This window comes from Exophiala oligosperma (genome assembly GCF_000835515.1).
Source record: "Exophiala oligosperma strain CBS 72588 unplaced genomic scaffold supercont1.5, whole genome shotgun sequence".
Taxonomy (NCBI): Eukaryota; Fungi; Ascomycota; class Eurotiomycetes; order Chaetothyriales; family Herpotrichiellaceae; genus Exophiala; species Exophiala oligosperma.
This window is the reverse complement of record NW_015622822.1, coordinates 2,579,839-2,595,715: the sequence shown is the minus strand read 5'-3', so window position 1 is coordinate 2,595,715 and position 15,877 is coordinate 2,579,839. Positions and strand designations below refer to the sequence as shown.

The 15,877-nt window shown below is 51.6% G+C and overlaps 5 protein-coding genes across 8 annotated transcripts; 2 read left to right on the top strand and 3 right to left on the bottom strand.

Moving 5' to 3' along the window:
• The first annotated feature begins 2,160 nt into the window (after positions 1-2,160).
• On the top strand, positions 2,161-4,350 carry PV06_06249 (uncharacterized protein). Its single transcript, XM_016407344.1, has one exon. The coding sequence runs from the start codon at positions 2,232-2,234 to the stop codon at positions 4,074-4,076; it is 1,845 nt and encodes a 614-aa protein (XP_016262948.1). The 5' UTR covers positions 2,161-2,231; the 3' UTR covers positions 4,077-4,350.
• Positions 4,351-4,711: 361 nt separating this feature from the next.
• PV06_06248 (uncharacterized protein) lies at positions 4,712-7,239 on the top strand. The gene has a single exon (XM_016407343.1). It carries the CDS (start codon positions 4,966-4,968, stop codon positions 6,652-6,654), a length of 1,689 nt encoding a protein of 562 aa, XP_016262947.1. The 5' UTR covers positions 4,712-4,965; the 3' UTR covers positions 6,655-7,239.
• Positions 7,124-9,782, bottom strand: PV06_06247 (uncharacterized protein). The gene is made up of 2 exons (XM_016407342.1): positions 9,518-9,782; positions 7,124-9,442 (listed from the first exon to the last, which is right to left on the bottom strand). The coding sequence occupies exons 1-2, from the start codon at positions 9,592-9,594 to the stop codon at positions 7,309-7,311; spliced, it is 2,211 nt and encodes a 736-aa protein (XP_016262946.1). The 5' UTR covers positions 9,595-9,782; the 3' UTR covers positions 7,124-7,308.
• Positions 9,783-9,931: 149 nt separating this feature from the next.
• PV06_06246 lies at positions 9,932-12,604 on the bottom strand. Of its 2 annotated transcripts, XM_016407340.1 has the most exons (5): positions 12,136-12,604; positions 11,853-12,090; positions 11,606-11,796; positions 11,445-11,559; positions 9,932-11,395 (listed from the first exon to the last, which is right to left on the bottom strand). In XM_016407340.1, exons 1-5 carry the CDS (start codon positions 12,175-12,177, stop codon positions 10,152-10,154), a joined length of 1,830 nt encoding a protein of 609 aa, XP_016262944.1. In that variant the 5' UTR covers positions 12,178-12,604; the 3' UTR covers positions 9,932-10,151. The 2 variants fall into 2 exon arrangements, with proteins under 2 accessions (XP_016262944.1, XP_016262945.1); XM_016407341.1 differs by having other exon boundaries at positions 11,606-12,090.
• A 201-nt stretch (positions 12,605-12,805) lies between these two features.
• On the bottom strand, positions 12,806-14,608 carry PV06_06245. Of its 3 annotated transcripts, none has more exons than XM_016407337.1 (3): positions 13,691-14,608; positions 13,342-13,596; positions 12,806-13,286 (listed from the first exon to the last, which is right to left on the bottom strand). In XM_016407337.1, exons 1-2 carry the CDS (start codon positions 14,244-14,246, stop codon positions 13,367-13,369), a joined length of 786 nt encoding a protein of 261 aa, XP_016262941.1. In that variant the 5' UTR covers positions 14,247-14,608; the 3' UTR covers positions 12,806-13,286; positions 13,342-13,366. The 3 variants fall into 3 exon arrangements, with proteins under 3 accessions (XP_016262941.1, XP_016262942.1, XP_016262943.1); XM_016407338.1 differs by having other exon boundaries at positions 13,793-14,608; XM_016407339.1 differs by having other exon boundaries at positions 13,342-14,608.
• Between the last annotated feature and the right edge of the window lie 1,269 nt (positions 14,609-15,877).

Below are 15,877 nucleotides of genomic sequence, written 5' to 3'. Positions count from 1 at the left end.
GGTGGTCGAGCCCAGCCCTACCCGCATACGCATAAGACGATGTGCTGGCAGCTCCACCAATTCAAGCAAAACATTCGTGCATTCACAAGGACACGACGGCTGAGCTGGCATCACCACGTTTCCAATTCGGGAGATTTTACGGAGTACATTGCTCGACACGGGATGCGCCTGTCTGCAGATACGAGGACACCCTCGTTTGCCCTTTCCAACGCCCAATAATCCTTGCAGGCCCTAATGATGGCCAACAACCACAGGCCACGACATCCAAAAGCTCGTGTTATCCCACGCACGACGGATTGGCCGCCCTTTCTCCTTCACCAATTGTACCAACAATCGTTCCACCAAACAGGAAAGCAATACATGTACCAATAGTCGATACCCACAACAATATTTTTTGAACCCATTCGTCATGCGGAGGAATGCCGGTCTCTGTCTCTGTACGATGTGGTTGACCGATTACGGTAACCTCACACTTTTTTTGTACACTACTATTCGAGCAAATAATGCGCCCCATGCCTTGATGACGAGCCCTGAGAGGCTGAAGCTGTTATTCATATTCTATATACTGCGATGGTCAAGTTCTATTTTAGCTACTTGTGAGGACTTTACAGAAGTTAATGGTTAATTATTTTTCCCTCAACAATGATTCGCATCTTTTGATTTTGTGTATGATCGCTGCCTCTACAGTGTTAATTCGTACGGACCTAAGAAACCAGACCCAATCCAGAATACCAGTGAAGTAGAGGGATAGTCGTACCCCGAACTCCCGTAGCATAGACCCGACATTGAACACGTAGCCCGTTTGGTGCTCGAAGAGAGCGCTTGTGGCGATTGGCGATGATCACCACGGAGTACTTACTGTGAACATTGCACATGCTCCGAGACCTTGCAGATAAAGCGAGGGGCCAAGACATGGCAGTTGTCATGGTTGTATGAGTACCCGTACGTACACGACGGAAGGGGGGCCAAGATCGGACGTTCAAACACAGAATTGTGATATCTGATCCAAAGCACTTGGGGGGTTTGCCTGGTTTCAGGTTGTGGGAGTTGAGTACGAGTACTTGCCGTGGGCTTGCCGTGACGGACTTGCCATCCGGATGCACGGAGAGGAACGTCAGAAATCCAGGAACCACTACAGAGTAGTGAACGATGGTGGATTCTGACAAGTCATGATCTAGCAAAGAACTGGGAACGGTCACGGTCACGGCGACAAATCCATCAATCAACGACCTGCCCTCACCACCAAAATCAAAACTTGGGTATGGAGTACAAAATAAGGTATTCATACCCCCCGCGCCGTGGCGGACGGACTGGGTGAGATAACGGCTAAAAACCAAGATTGTTCAGTTGTGGATAACAACCTTGGTATGTACGGGAAACATGGGATAGTTAGGTCATTTATTGATTTGATATACTCGATGGTCTTTCGGATCCTGTGGGATAAGGAGCGGGAGAGAGGTGAGCGTCGTACGTGTCTTTTTTCTGGGCCTCAAGCGGCCTGAAAACCTGCTTCTCCTTACTCCTCAACTCCTTGTCATCTCTCTACATTTCTTGGACCATTATGCACGGCAATGATCGGAGGATTCGGTGGATGAAGATGGAGCAGCTTTGAAGCAGCTTGGAGCTCTCGTGGGTGCCAAAAGAGAAACAATTCAGCGCAAGGCAAACCAGGCACTATTTGATTGGCTCCGTGAGCCTCTGTCCTCCACTTGGTTCTCCCTCGCATGACGGAATGGGCGTTTTAAGCCTGCCAACCATCCTGTTTACCATTGCGCGTCCCATGAAGATACCGATGGGCATGGCAGATGCCATTCTGTCGACCCCAGATCTCAGGTACCTACAGTACTTTTTTTGTACTACGAGTACTGGAAATGTCTGTGCTCTCTAACCGTCATCGTCATACTCGTGTATTTGTCCACGAGGAGTCGTACACACACACACACTCGTCTGTCCATCCCGGGTCACTGGCTACCGGATCTTTTTTTAACTCTCGGTTTTCCTGTTTTGCTTTGCCTGCACTGAAAGTCTCGTTTGTTGCCAGTTTCACCCACCGTTCGTTCGTTCCTGCTTGTTTGCTGTGTGTGAGTGTGTGAGAGAAAGAGATTGTTCTGTTGGCGGTCGCTGTCGAGGCAGGAGTTGGGTTGAAGCTGCGCTCGTCCGCGTTTTTGGCAGTTGTCTTTTTTGGAATACTTCAGTTGTAATAGACCACCAGAGCACAGCGCTGCGTCAACATGCACCCTCTTCATCTGCCACTCGTTGGTGCATCTCTAATCACCCTCGCTACCGCCCAAAGCACAGTCTCTCTGGCCATCACCAGCAAACCGACCGCCGGGGCGTCCAAGATTATCAGTCCTTCTTTCGCCGGCTTCGGCATCGAGTCCTCCAACCTCTACTCGTTCACGGGAGGAAGCTCGGAGAACCAGCTCACCCGAAACCTGCTGGAGAATCTGGCAAACTACACGGGCACTCCGCCGCATCTGCGTATCGGAGGGAATACACAAGACTACTTTATCTACGACCAGTCTCAGAATGACTATGTCTGTAAACCCAACCCCAACCCCGTTGGCCAGGGCGCATATCCCCCCGACATGTACATCATCGGGCCACGGTACTTCGAGGTCATCAACCGATTTCCCAGCAATACCCCCATCACTTTTGGCTTGAATCTGGCCTATGAGGAGTCGGACTATATTGACCAGATAACAACCATGGCCTCGGAAGCCATCAAAGGACTGAATCAGGTCAACTTGGTCTCGTTTGAAATTGGCAACGAGCCTGATCTGTACCTCCAGAACGGCTTCCGAACGGGCAACTGGGGCGGTCAAGTCTATACCCAGCAGTGGTTGGACCGAGCAAGTGCCATCTGGGAGCAAGTACTCAAGCCGAACAATCTTCCAAGTAGTTTCTTCGAGCCGGGGACCACGGCCTCGACCATTGGCACTTCCTTCATGATTGAGGACCTGGATCAATTTGGAATCACCGTCCAAGCCAACAACTCAAACAAGCCGTACGTCGCCAGCTGGAACCAGCACGACTACTACTATTATATTGGCGTGTCGACCTATCCACTGACGCAGGACAAATTCATGACGCTTTCTACCACCAATGATCAATTTGCTGCCTGGGTCTCTCAAATAAAACAAGCCTTTGACACAGACTACCCATATGCTCTACGTGAGATGGGTGTCGTTGGTCCCATTGGAATGGACGGCATCACGAACACCTTTGGAGCCTCGCTCTGGACGTTGAATTTCCTTCTATATGCAGCCACCCTGAACATCTCTTCAGTCCAGCTGCACATGACCGATAATAGTAATGCCAGCGCCTGGCAACCGATTGAGTTTTACGGGAACCAACCGTTTGTGCGACCTAATTACTATGGCGTTGCCGCTTTCGATCTGGCCATTGGACCTGGCTGCCAGGCCCAGGTGGGTGGCTATATCTTTAATGATGCTCCTGCAGAGTATGAAGGTCGGATAGCTGCATATTCCATCTACCAAGACAGCACCCTGGCGACGATTGTTTTGATCAATTCCAATCCTGCCAATGTCTCAGCAACCAACAAGCCGACCTTGACTGTTGAGCTATCGCTTCCAACCGAATTTGCTGGCAAGGACCTTTACCTATCTTATCTCACCAATGATGGTGCTGACGCAAAGCACGGCACCACATTTGGTGGCGTCAGCTACGAACAGAATGGTGATGGCACGCCTTCTCGCGTCAATGACACGGTCTCTAAAGTCACCATTGGGAAAGACGGCAGTGTGTCGGTGCCCGTTCGCGATACACAAGCCGTGGTAGCCAATATTGGATCGGCACTGGCTCAGCGGAGTTCTAGTGGAAGTGCTTGCGCCGCTCTTGCGTCCAGCTCTCCAGATGCGAGTCCTGTCACAGGCGCAGTGGGAACCAGTACAGCATACAGCACCTCGTCATCATCTACTCATACTAATGCCGCATCTCGAACCGGTGGCAGCGCACGAGCAAGCAACACTAACGGTGTTGGTGGACTGTCCACCATGACTTTTGGAATGACTGCGTCAGCATTTTTCAGCGGAGTTTATTTGCTTCTGATATAAAGCTGGGTCGAAGTTCTCAGAAGCTTGAACATCTGATAGACGTTTGTTTTACGACCTTGGTTGTCTCAGGATCATGACAGCAGAATGGTGCTTTTTGTTTGATTTGGAGTTGGAACGAGGTACCTTGAATACTGATGAAGTTTGGTCTGTCATGCAAACAATGCCAATTGAAGTGATTGTCGCAGCAGAGGAACAACTGGAAACTTATTGAAGATGAAGATGCAGTTATTTGGGGGCATCGCATTAGACTTATCTAGACTGTGCATAGCTACTTACAACTACCTATTCGTAATGAGTAATGAAATGAAAAGAAGTCAAACACTGATATTTCTGTTGATAATTCATTATTTATTGTTTAGCATTTATTATTCGTAATAGCTACTCATCACACAGGACTGGGTAGTTATAAAGTTGCTGTTGTTGTATAACGAATACGTACGGAGTATGTCTGAGGTAGCTCAGGTTGACCTCCGTCATCGGCCTCTTGTTTTCGCATGTGCTTTTCTCGGCCCATGACGCAAAGCTGTAGCTCCGGACTTCCTTACCAAAAGATTCACCACTAAGACTCATTTATTAGGCTGTTGCGGGATGCCTAGAAACCCAAAAACCCTCCGCGACTGAACCAAATATATACCTTCTTACATCCCAACGAAACATACCGTCTGTCTCACAGCCAGAGCTCTTCGCCTCGAAAATCACAAAACCCTTCCGATGACTAGATTCACCCTGCCAAGATGATCAGCCTATTGCGAGACTTAGGCTGACCCAGCTCGAAGCTCTCCTACGCCTCTCCTCCTGCTGCACAAGCCACTGCTGCGCTGCTTACCATCCAACGACTACAGATTAAAAGGACGAAAATCTTTGGCTTCTGCCTTTCCACCGGCCAAAGATGGACGTGCCTAGTACCCCCCAGAGGCCGGACTATCGGTTGAACGGCCTCTCATATTTCGTGCCTCTCAACGAAGAATCTCCTGGCGCCGTGTCGACGCGAGGCCAACACCTCCCTCTCCTCATACAGAACCGCTCCAGCACTTCTCTATTCACCTTGCCCAAGCGCGGTCGACAACCACAGGTTCGTCGCGGTTCCTTTGCGAGCCACCACTCGACCGAGGATGAAGATCACATGGACGAACACGAGCCTCTGCGCAAACGTCGATCGGCGCATTCTCCGCTGGAGATCGATGCGAGGAGGATGAGTCTGGGGCCCGAGATTCTCAACACGCCTCAAATGCGCAGCATGCGCCTGATCGGACAGTCCAACCCCAGGTATTATTGGCAGAGGTACTACAAAACAGAAGAAGAGCTGGCACAGATGAAAAAGCCTATTCGGAAATACTACGAGCGCAACAACTTCCTGGTCGCGCAATACCTGTACATCGACCGTCTACTCGATTCGAGTCTGCCTCACGACTTGATTCAAGAGTACAACCAGCCCGCGCACAAGTCGAATATGAAAACCATCTCGGAAGAGCGAGAGCCGGGCAGTGCGACTTCGACGACAGCACTGGCCCAGCCAAACGGCAGTGCGGAGGAACCTCCCACACCCATAGAGACCAAGCTCAAACGCACGCCCAAGAACCTGTACAAGCTACCCGACAACGAAACGACGCCGTTGCTGGCCGACGAAGAACAAGCTCTCGAAGTGTTCCCAGAAATCAGCCTGGAAGACCTGGATGACAGCGTGGAACTCGACGACCCGATTGTCACCATCGCAATCTACCTCAACCTTGTCGCGAATGTGATCCTGTTGGCCGGCAAAATTGCAGTGATCATCCTCACCTCGTCACTTTCCGTGCTCGCCTCTCTCGTCGACGCCGCGCTCGACTTTCTGTCCACGGCGATTGTCTGGTCGACCACGAAGCTCATCTCTCAACAGGACCAGTACGCGTACCCGGTTGGGCGGCGACGTCTGGAGCCTGTCGGGGTGCTTGTGTTTAGCATCATCATGATCACGTCTTTTTTCCAAGTCAGTCTCGAATGTTTCAACCGACTCATATCGCCCGACCACTCTGTCGTCGAGCTGGGCATACCGGCCATCGCGATCATGGTCAGCACTGTCGCCATCAAAGGATTCTGCTGGTTCTACTGCCGTCTCGTTCGCAACTCGTCGGTGCAAGCACTCGCCCAGGATGCCGCGACCGACGTCGTGTTCAACACGTTCAGCATCATTTTCCCGCTCGTCGGCTTCTACGCTCAGGTTTGGTGGCTGGACGCGCTGGGCGGTCTGTTGTTGTCATTGTATGTCATGTTCAACTGGAGCAAGACCAGTAGCGAACACGTGCGCAACCTGTGCGGTGCGGCCGCGACGGCGGACCAACGCAACATTTTGTTGTACTTAACCATGAGGTTCGCCAAGACGATTCGTTACATCCAGGGCTTACAGGCGTATCACGCCGGCGACAAGTTGAATGTCGAGGTCGACATCGTGTTGGACGAGCATATGAGTCTCCGCGACACTCACGATCTCAGCGAGAGTCTACAGTACGTGTTGGAGAGCGTTCCGATGGTCGATCGAGCCTTTGTGCATGCCGATTACGCTAGGCAGAATTTACCTAGTCATATGAATCAACAGAGTTGATGGCGGCTAACAAGTGACCACGCTGTACAATACACTACGAGGCCATTCTGCTGGAATATGGTTGATGGGGTTTTTGTTTTTTTTTGTTTGGAAAGGTCAAGAATAGCAAAGACACTACAGTTAGGTATCGCGTTGACAAATGATCGAGCGAGATGTGGTTATTGTAACTCGCGGGATTTCAAAAGTGACGGAGGGATGTTGCCACCATACAACTATGATGAGGGGTGTGTCGTCAATGTCGATGTCTCGAGGACAGTTTAAGTACTTGTTGCACTTTGTATGATAAGAAGGTACGGAGTCGGAAGAGCGATGGGACGGGGCCGGAGTAGGATTGGAATAGGATCAGTCTCTTGCCTACAGGATCAAGATCAAGATCAAGAACCAGACCAAGAAGATGGTAAAACAGACCATGTTGGGTGGTCACGTTTCTGGAAAAAAAGGAAGAATCAGAGGGGGCCTTGCTGAAAAGTACTGCAGTATTGCGGCTCAAGTCACCAGGCGGGTTGGTCCAAACGACACCAGCAAGCATATCATCTCCGTACTAGGGTTAGATATTAGTTTTTTGCAAGGAAGAATTGTCACTTGTCACCAATGATGATTTTTGATGATTTTTTGTTTTTTTTTGGTTTCTCTCCTTTTTGGTTTATTACAACGTCAGTAACTACTACCGCCAACAGTACCACCACCACCCACACCGACACCGACAGCGCACAACGTGTCCGTCCTGATGGCAAACGCCAAAACGACAAAATGTACCGCCATGACGACCCCGGCCTTCCAGACGCGAATGTCGGGCACGGCGAACTCGAGCAGGGCCAGACAGATCAAGGGGTAGACCACCGAGGCGTTCATGCCGTAGGACATGCAAGGTTGCAAGGTCGAGAGCAACTTGAGGCCCAGCACGAGGAGTCGGGTCGAAGGGGCGGTGATGGGTCTGTCGAGGACGACAGAGAGACGACGGACCCAAGAATCCGACGGACCGTGACCCCACCGCCCACGCACGTCGTCCTCGTCGATCGGAGTGGGAGGTTCGAGTAGCAATCGATGTGGCTGGATGGGTGAGATGGCGCCCCCGTCGTCACCGTCGTCGTCGTCGTCGTCGCTATCACTGCCGCTGCTACTGGATCGCAATGGATTCGATGGGTCACTTTTTTCTCTCCTCCTCGACCTTTTGTTTTTGTTGATCAACCGTTCAGGAGAACCGGACATGTTTTGATGATGACGGAACCTCGCCCTCGGAGACTTGGGAGCTAGATCGTGACCACCGCTACCGACCCCGTGGCCGACGCCACGTGAAGGGGAGTTTCCCTTTTGAGGGGTGTCGATTTTTTGGATCCTCCGCCCGGGCGTGAGCTCTTCGGGTTCCATGGACCCTCGCCTCCTCACGGCGGGGATGTCGTCGAGTCGTCCCGAGGAGACGACCTGCAGGACGTCGTCCGCGCTGGGACGCAGCTCCGGGTCCAGCGACAAGAGGCGCCTGAGAAAGGTGTACAGGGCGGCGGGCAGGTCGGGCCGCCTTTTGCGTTGGTCGTCGTGGAAGCCCTCCCAGCCCAGGATCTCGGCGCGCAGCGAGTCGACGTCCTCGCGTTCCTCGTGCAGCACGTCGGAGCAGTTGTACGGCAAGGTGGCGAAGCACAAAAAGTGCAGGATCATGCCGAGGGAGAAGATGTCCGACTTGGACGTGAAGTTTTGGTAGGGGCCTCCGGGGGAGAGGCGCCTCAGCACCTCGGGCGCACAGTAGGAGATGGTGCCCGTGGCCCCCGTGGACTTGCGGGTCGCGTACTCGTACTGCACCTCGCCAAAGTCACTGACCAGGACCCTCGTCTCGCCGCCCGCCGTGTGCAGCAGGCAGTTGCTGGGTTTGAGGTCCCGGTGGATGAACCCGCTGTGGTGCAGAAACCGCAGGCCCGACGTGATGTCCCGGAAAAAGTTGTAGATCTCGTCAAAGGGCAGTTTCTTGGGCTCGTTCGGGCGGCGGGGCAGTTCGGTCTCCCCCTTGGAGCGCCGACGGATCCGCTCCTTGAGCTCCTGGGTCGTCGTGGCCGCCTGGGCCGACCCGAGGACGTAGTTGTGCATGTCCCCCCCGTTGCAATATTGCTGCAGGATGAAGGCGCAGGGGACGCTCGGGCCGAAGGTGCTGATCTGGTAGTCCTCGAGCCAGACGTGCCGGTACGAGACGAGGTTCTGGTGGGACAGGCCTTGCAGCAGCTGCACCTCGACGAGCACCTTTTCGAGCCAGGCGTGGTCGTCGCCGATGGGGACCCGTTTGCACGCGAAACAGCCCAGGTTGACACCGTCCAGCACGTGCTTGACCAGCAGGACGACGCCCCGCCCGCCCCGGCCGAGTTCCCGATCCTCGACGAAGAATTTCTCAAAATAGTTGGGCGAGAATGCCGTCTCCGAGATGCCGTGAGCCTGTGACGGCGGCACGGGCGCGCTCGCCACGAATTCGGCGTTGGCGGGCGGGTTGGCTACGACCGGAGACGAGGGACCCAGTCGCGACCGCACCGGCTGTACCATGCGACGTCTCGGCGAGGGCGGCGCCGAAGTCTGGTTCGAACCGGGAAGACTTCGAGCGAGCATCTCGAAATAATCCTGGGTGATGAAACTCGGTTGGTCTTCCCGCGGACCGCTGCCGGCGTCCTGACTGGACGACCTGGCCTGGGCGTGCCAGGGCCGACCGCATGTTGGGCAGTCGGACGGTCGTCGTTCGACCGCTCGGTTGTGGTGGAAGGGGACCAATTGATTCGTTCGTGGATCTCGATAGACAATGGTGTCTGCGTGCCGACTGTAGAGACAAGAATGTCAGTAACCGCCCTCCTTTGGGACCTTTTTGTCAAAGTTTGGACCGGCCCACACTCACAGCACGATGTCTCGGTTTGTGTCATAGGGGATAATTGACAGATTCGGTAGAACGCCGTCGGCGCCCTGTTGGTCCATATCTCAGAGAACGGAAGATGGCGGATTGGTGGGCGATAATGGAGCCGAGCACTCCATCATTCTTGGGAGAGAGAAACAAAAGAGGCACCGAGAAGTCAATGTCAGTAGAACAGAATCCACGTACGGCCGTTGAAATCAACTTGCTCAAGCAGTGTCCAAGTTGACAACCCAAGTGTGAGGAGTCGAAGTTGGTGTTTCTGAAATTCCGGATGTTGCCGCCGAGACCGAAGCGGAGGCCACGAAAAAGGGCGGTGGCGTCGAAGTCGATCTAGAAGCATCGGGTATCTACATCTACAATCCTCGGTAATCCGTACTCCATACCATGAGAACTACTTTGGGTCACTTCTGGTTGTATGTTACGTATACGTATACTTGGCTATATAAACAATGTACAGACAATAGTACTGGACACTGTTACCCAAATTTCAAAGTACAATGCAAAAAGTCGCTAGATTGAAAAGTCGAAGAATGTATATAGGTAGCTATCCAAGAGAAAGCGCTAATACCCTCCCTCCTCTGAATCCTCAAACAGTATTACCCTTGATTAGGCTGTATCATTAATTGTGCCCTGGTCTTGGAAAGACTGGCATCGTGTTTACATTATTCACGTCAAACCCTGAAAATGTCCCCTGAGAACTGTGTTGCCAGCCTTGTCCAGTCTCTTGGTTCACAAAAGCACTTTGCCTGAACGGATTCGTGCTCCCTGTTACATTCGCAGTCACCGGACCACCGGCTGTCGCAGGCCGATTTTTTGCGAATGGATTTGTTCCGGTTCTTTGTGGTTGAAGCGCAGGAGGTTGAGAGCCATATGATGAAGTGGAATTGAATGTTTGGTCCGGAGAGATTGGGCTAGGAGAGAAGGTCTGTTCAAAGTTGTTGCCACCAAAACCAGGACCGTTATGTGTTACAGCTCCGGTATTGTGCTTCGCAAAAGGGTTAATTGACTGCCGTGCAGGATTTGCACTCATTGGAGAGACCTGTGCATTTCCTGTTGGCATCATTGACTGACGGAATGGGTTTGTAGACGTATGCTGTGGTTGTAAAGCCATCTGCTGCTGTTGTTGTTGTTGTTGTTGTTGTTGCTGTTGTTGCTGGAAATCTGCCACGCCATTTTGAGGAATGGGTGAAAGATTGGACTGGAATTGGAAAGCATGTGTCTGCTGCGGCGGCTGAGGACCATACCCACCAAAACCTGCGCCAGTGAAATCGGTCTGCAAGGGTCCAGGCTGTGGGAGAGGCTGGCTTTGAAATTGAGGTTGTTGCTGCTGTTGCTGTTGCAAGAAGGGGTTGTACCCAGTCTGCTGCGGTATCTGTGCTTGTTGATATGCTTGACCCTGAAGCATTCCTGTGTGAAATTGCTGTTGAGGGTTGCTTGGTGAAGCCATTTGCTGTTGATTCTGCTCAATTGACTCGAAGAAATCGATCAAATCCGGTGCAGGCCCCTTTGGTATTTGCTGAGCCGGCTGCTGGAAGGAATGACCTTGTGTTGTCGTATCAGAAGGTCTATCAAAAGGCGTCGATTTTGGAGCTGATGACACAGGTTTCCCTGTTCTTTTAGCCTCTTGTTGTGCAAGATACTGTCGGCGGTTGATTTCAAAATCTGGGTCATTCAAATAATCTTCCAGCGAATTGGTCAATGTCGTGGGTGCATGCTTCAATTTAGGGACCTCCAACCTCGTCGACGTCTCGTACTGTCGCGCAAGGCTCAGATACTGCACTACTTGTTCCGTCTGCCTTCCAAAAGTCTTGTATATCTGCAAAGCGCGTTCTGCATCGGGACGAGACATTTCAAAATAATGCTCTGATAGGAAAGTTAGCATTTCGCCAGTCTTCGTATTCGAGAAACATACCCAAAACGTTGATAGTACCCTCGTTCATGACCTTGAAGAGCTCAAGCAGGTCAAGCGTCAGTAGCCGAAAGGCTGTCAATGTAATTTCGTTGTCTGGGTCTTGACTGTTCAACAGCTTCTTGGGTCAGTAAGATCGTTGCCATCCGAGGAAGCAAACTCACATCACATCGAAGTAGGGCTTGTATTTGGTCTTGGACTATTTCCGTCTGCCTTAGTAGGCCCTTTTCGACCGTAAGTCTTCGCATCTTGCCTGTTCCTGACTTGACGTAATCTGTTTTTGTATCTCGGTAGGCCCGAACCCGCTCCATGAGATATTCATAGTAGTGGCGAATATTCAAACCTTGGGTTTGAACTGTTCCATGTCAGTCGACGGGCAAAATCTCTTTGACTCGGACTCGGGAGTCATACCCTCTGCGAATCCACTGATAGCAATGCGTTTTGGTGAATCAGCGATGTACCTCAATGTGACCTCTGGCTGCCCTTCTCTTATCATCAAGTGGACCACAATCAGCGATTTGAAGACAATGGTCCATGTTGAATCTCGTAATCGCAATTGCAGAGTCCGGAAGACTTCAGCAACACCAGAATCCCCTCCATTCGTCGCAGAAAGAATAGGCTCGATGTACTTGGATTTGGGCGCAGCCAACTAGTCGAATTAGCCTTGACAGATCGAAAATTCTGTGGTCTTTACCTTTATTTTTGTAGCTCCCTTCACAATCTTCTCCATGGTCATCCTTTCGGTAGGTGAATGCTGTCGACTGTTGCTTAGAGGTTGCTCGTTGTCTCCCGATCGGAACGCGGTGGTAGGCAGGACCACCAAAAAGCGCGGCGTGACAGAGGGCAGGATTGATGTCGTAGTTGTGGGAGTAATGTGATCGGGGTGAGAAGGAAGACCACTGCAATGCTTAACAGGCGCGGTTTAAGCAGGTGATTTGAGCTGGGGCTTCCATATTATAAGGACATGTTGGACAAAGGTCGCAAGAAACGGTGACTGCCACTGCGCTGCGTTGGGCAGCTGAGGTAGAAATCACAGCTTGCGAGTTGACCTAGTCGCGTAGGACACAGCAGTGAAGATCCCTGCCACTATATTAGGTGTTTGCACAGTGGCTACGAAGAGTCGAAGGGAAGATGATGTCTATAGGTTGACGTATACCTGCTAGATCCTCCAGAAGTGCAACTTTGGATCTCCAAGAGGCGGAGCACATCGGACAACACACTTCGGTTGCCCCGGCCCCGGCACGAAGATGCATTACGGAGAATGAATAAAGTACCCAACTTTGGACTTCCTCTACCATGACAAAGCCCGCCGTTTCGTCCAATACTAATTGTGGTGTGCATTTTGGGGTGCAGAAGAATTCGTCGCAAGGAATTGTTATGCAATTGTTGAGACTCCGTCTCAGTACTTCTTCACAAGCACATCACTTTCGCTTCCAATCTCGAGCGAAAGACCTCAACGCTATCTACATTCATTCGAAGTACGTTAATAGCGCGTTCACCATATTCGTCGAACAACAACTTCATCCATGATAGCGACCAAACAGAAGAGAGGGATTATGGCAACAGCGATGACTTTTAAACTTGTAACTTTGAAAATGCTGCTTACTTGCGCATTCAAGACGGTCAATTGCCATTTCTTTTAATATAACAATGTTCGTAAACTTCATCTCTCAGTTTCATTCTCATGTTTCAACCTTGAATTGCTGTAACGTAAAGCATACGTAGCTCTTTTTGGGGTGTTTTACAAGTGAAGCGTAGCCCAGGCACAGAACCAGCCGCCCAAACATTTTCCCGTAAGGAAGCTCCTCAAACACTTGACCCTCTCCAGGGAATGACTCCTTGAATCTGTCAAACGCTATGAGTTTGTGGTAGTCATAGAGGGTGAGGAGATGGTACTGACCAGTAGGAAGGTTGGTTTCCTGACCCTAATCCATCATAAAATCACCACGAAGCATTCTTTCACCCAAATGGTCTGGCTTTTTCATTCTGGTGGGTGCAGGGGGTTCGACAGCCTTCGGGAATTCCTTGGGCGGCTCAGGATTAGAGATGCTTGCTGAACGCGGTCGAGTGGCCCCTTGGGCAAATGGATTGCCGGAAGAGAAAGAGGGAGAGCGTCTAGACCTATCACGAAGAGCCTCTGACCAGTTGAAGCCTTCTAAACAAGGGTCAGTATACGTCGATGATAGAGCGCCAGGGAGACCGCAGCAGCCACTTTGAATGGCATGAAAAGGACTGGCCTCGACTCTTACCTGTAGTCTTGGCCGTGCCCGACAAGCTAGGTCGTGAGGGAGTGGCATTCTCGGAATTTGAATTCTCAACCAGCGTGAAAAGGGAAGACGAGGGGCGCCTACCACCGCCAGTAGCAGAACCAGGGCTTGAGCCCATTCTCACGTCTCTCAATGCTTGTGCTCCAAAGCTGACTCTTCTCGCAAAGGATGGAGATGGAGGCTGTCCTATGGCCTGCGTCGATGTATCATCCTCTTCAATAACCGCGGGTTCGTCACCAAAGCTATTCTTGAAGTCTGGGGAGCTCGAAGCTGACGAGGTTGCAATGCTTGCTCGGCGTTGGAAGGCTGAGAAGGGAGTCTGGCCGGAGGGGTTGGTGGTGAGACCCAGTCCGGTGATGGAAGTGCCTCTCCGGTGTTGAGTATTGTTGGGGTTCGACGAGGTATTTGTAGAGGGAGGTGAGGATGAGAGTCCAGTAGTCGCGGTCGACTGGGCTGAACGAGGGTTGAACATGTCAATGAAGGAGGATCGTCGGCGGTGTTGGGGGGCAGGGGAGGGTGGTGTGTTTTGGCCGGACATGGCGGGAAGCGTCGATTGATTGTGGCAATGTACGGAACAGCAATTTGCAAGGTGCGGTTGTAGGCAGTTTTCGATAGGTATAATAGTAGGATCAATAGACACTTTGAAGTTGAGATGGCTTTGAGGGCTCAGACAAAGGGGATGCCAGCCAAAGTCACGTCATGGTTGGTATGAGCGTGAACAGGAGACGCGGCTGATTGGGTGGTTCGAGATAGGCGAGCAAAGGCACGGAGTAGATTGGCTTAGTCTGATTGATTGGTGGTCGGTGCGGTATAGCAATGGGTTTGGAATGGTTTGGATATCAAGGAGATAGTAGAGTTGGGATAGAGTAGTGATGAGAAAGTAAAGAGAGGAGGGAGGGAGTGAAGGAGGCATGGAAATGCTGTTGGTTTACATATTACAGTACTACACAGGTGATCGAGAACACCGGATGGGCAAGGAAGTTTCCTTTTCCTGAGCGCTATCATCTCCAGGTAATACGTGGGCGTGCATTAGGCCCATGTTTAGCGCGCTCTCTCCAGACTCGAAGCCCATTCCAGTTGGTTGAAGCATCTCCACGGGCCTGCACAGGCCACCAGAGGAGACCTAACGGGGAACCCTAAGCATCTGAATGGATATCAGAGGTACTGAAACTATACACCAGTCGTACAAGGCCAGAGCATCTGTCAGTACACCTTGCAATTCTCAGTACCCGACGAGATGAAGGAATCAGGTCATACAAGTCATACAAGTCGGTCAGTCACTTAGCTGGGAACGTTATGGAGAGTCCCTATCTGCATTCGCATTGGGAATTATCACGTGAAGCATTACTTAGAGTGATTGTCTGCGCCCGCGCCTGCGCCCTCTGAGTACAGCTTGTTCTCCTCCATACACCTCCCACACCTCGCACACAACACCCTCCCTTCGTACATACTTCTCAACCCCTGTCAAACCATTCTTCGTCAGCGGATCGGCCAACCAGTCCGTCCGCCTTGGTAAAAGTGTGGGGTAAGAGATCAGACTGTGTGAACACCGTCTTCTCTCTCTCCCTCCTCGACAGAACATGCCCTTTTCTAGTCATTCAAACCTGGATTCCCCTGGACCCTCTTCCCGTCTAGCCCGGTTGAAAGTGCCAACTGCTTCCGTTTCCGTCTTCTTACACCATCACATGCAATCATTCTTCAACTCTACGACTACGAGTACGAGGTGATAGCTTGCTCTCCCCCTCAGCTTCACGCGAGGAATGTCCGCCATTCCACGTGATTCTCTTCTAGCCAACCACTCGCGCCCCTCGACTCCTCTCTTACTATTACCCAATCGTTCTCGGCTTCCGGGCATAATACAGTCATCCGCGCGCAATGGCGGATGCATGGCTCTTTTTGTTTCCATCTACAACTTACTGTCAGGATCTCGGCTGATGGTGGGGATAGACTGGTTGCCCTATGACCTTTGTTGTTCGACTACACTACGAGAACCCGGCGAATCCAAGGGTCTCCTTTTTGTCCCATCTTCATTCAGACCCTAGACTTGGCCCATGCGGAACACCTCCCATTCCGAGCTTTGGCCATCCACTGAAATGCTAGATAAAAAGACGTTTCTCTTGTCCATGGCGCTAAACCAAAAACGGACAATGAGTTGTGTTCGTCTTTGCC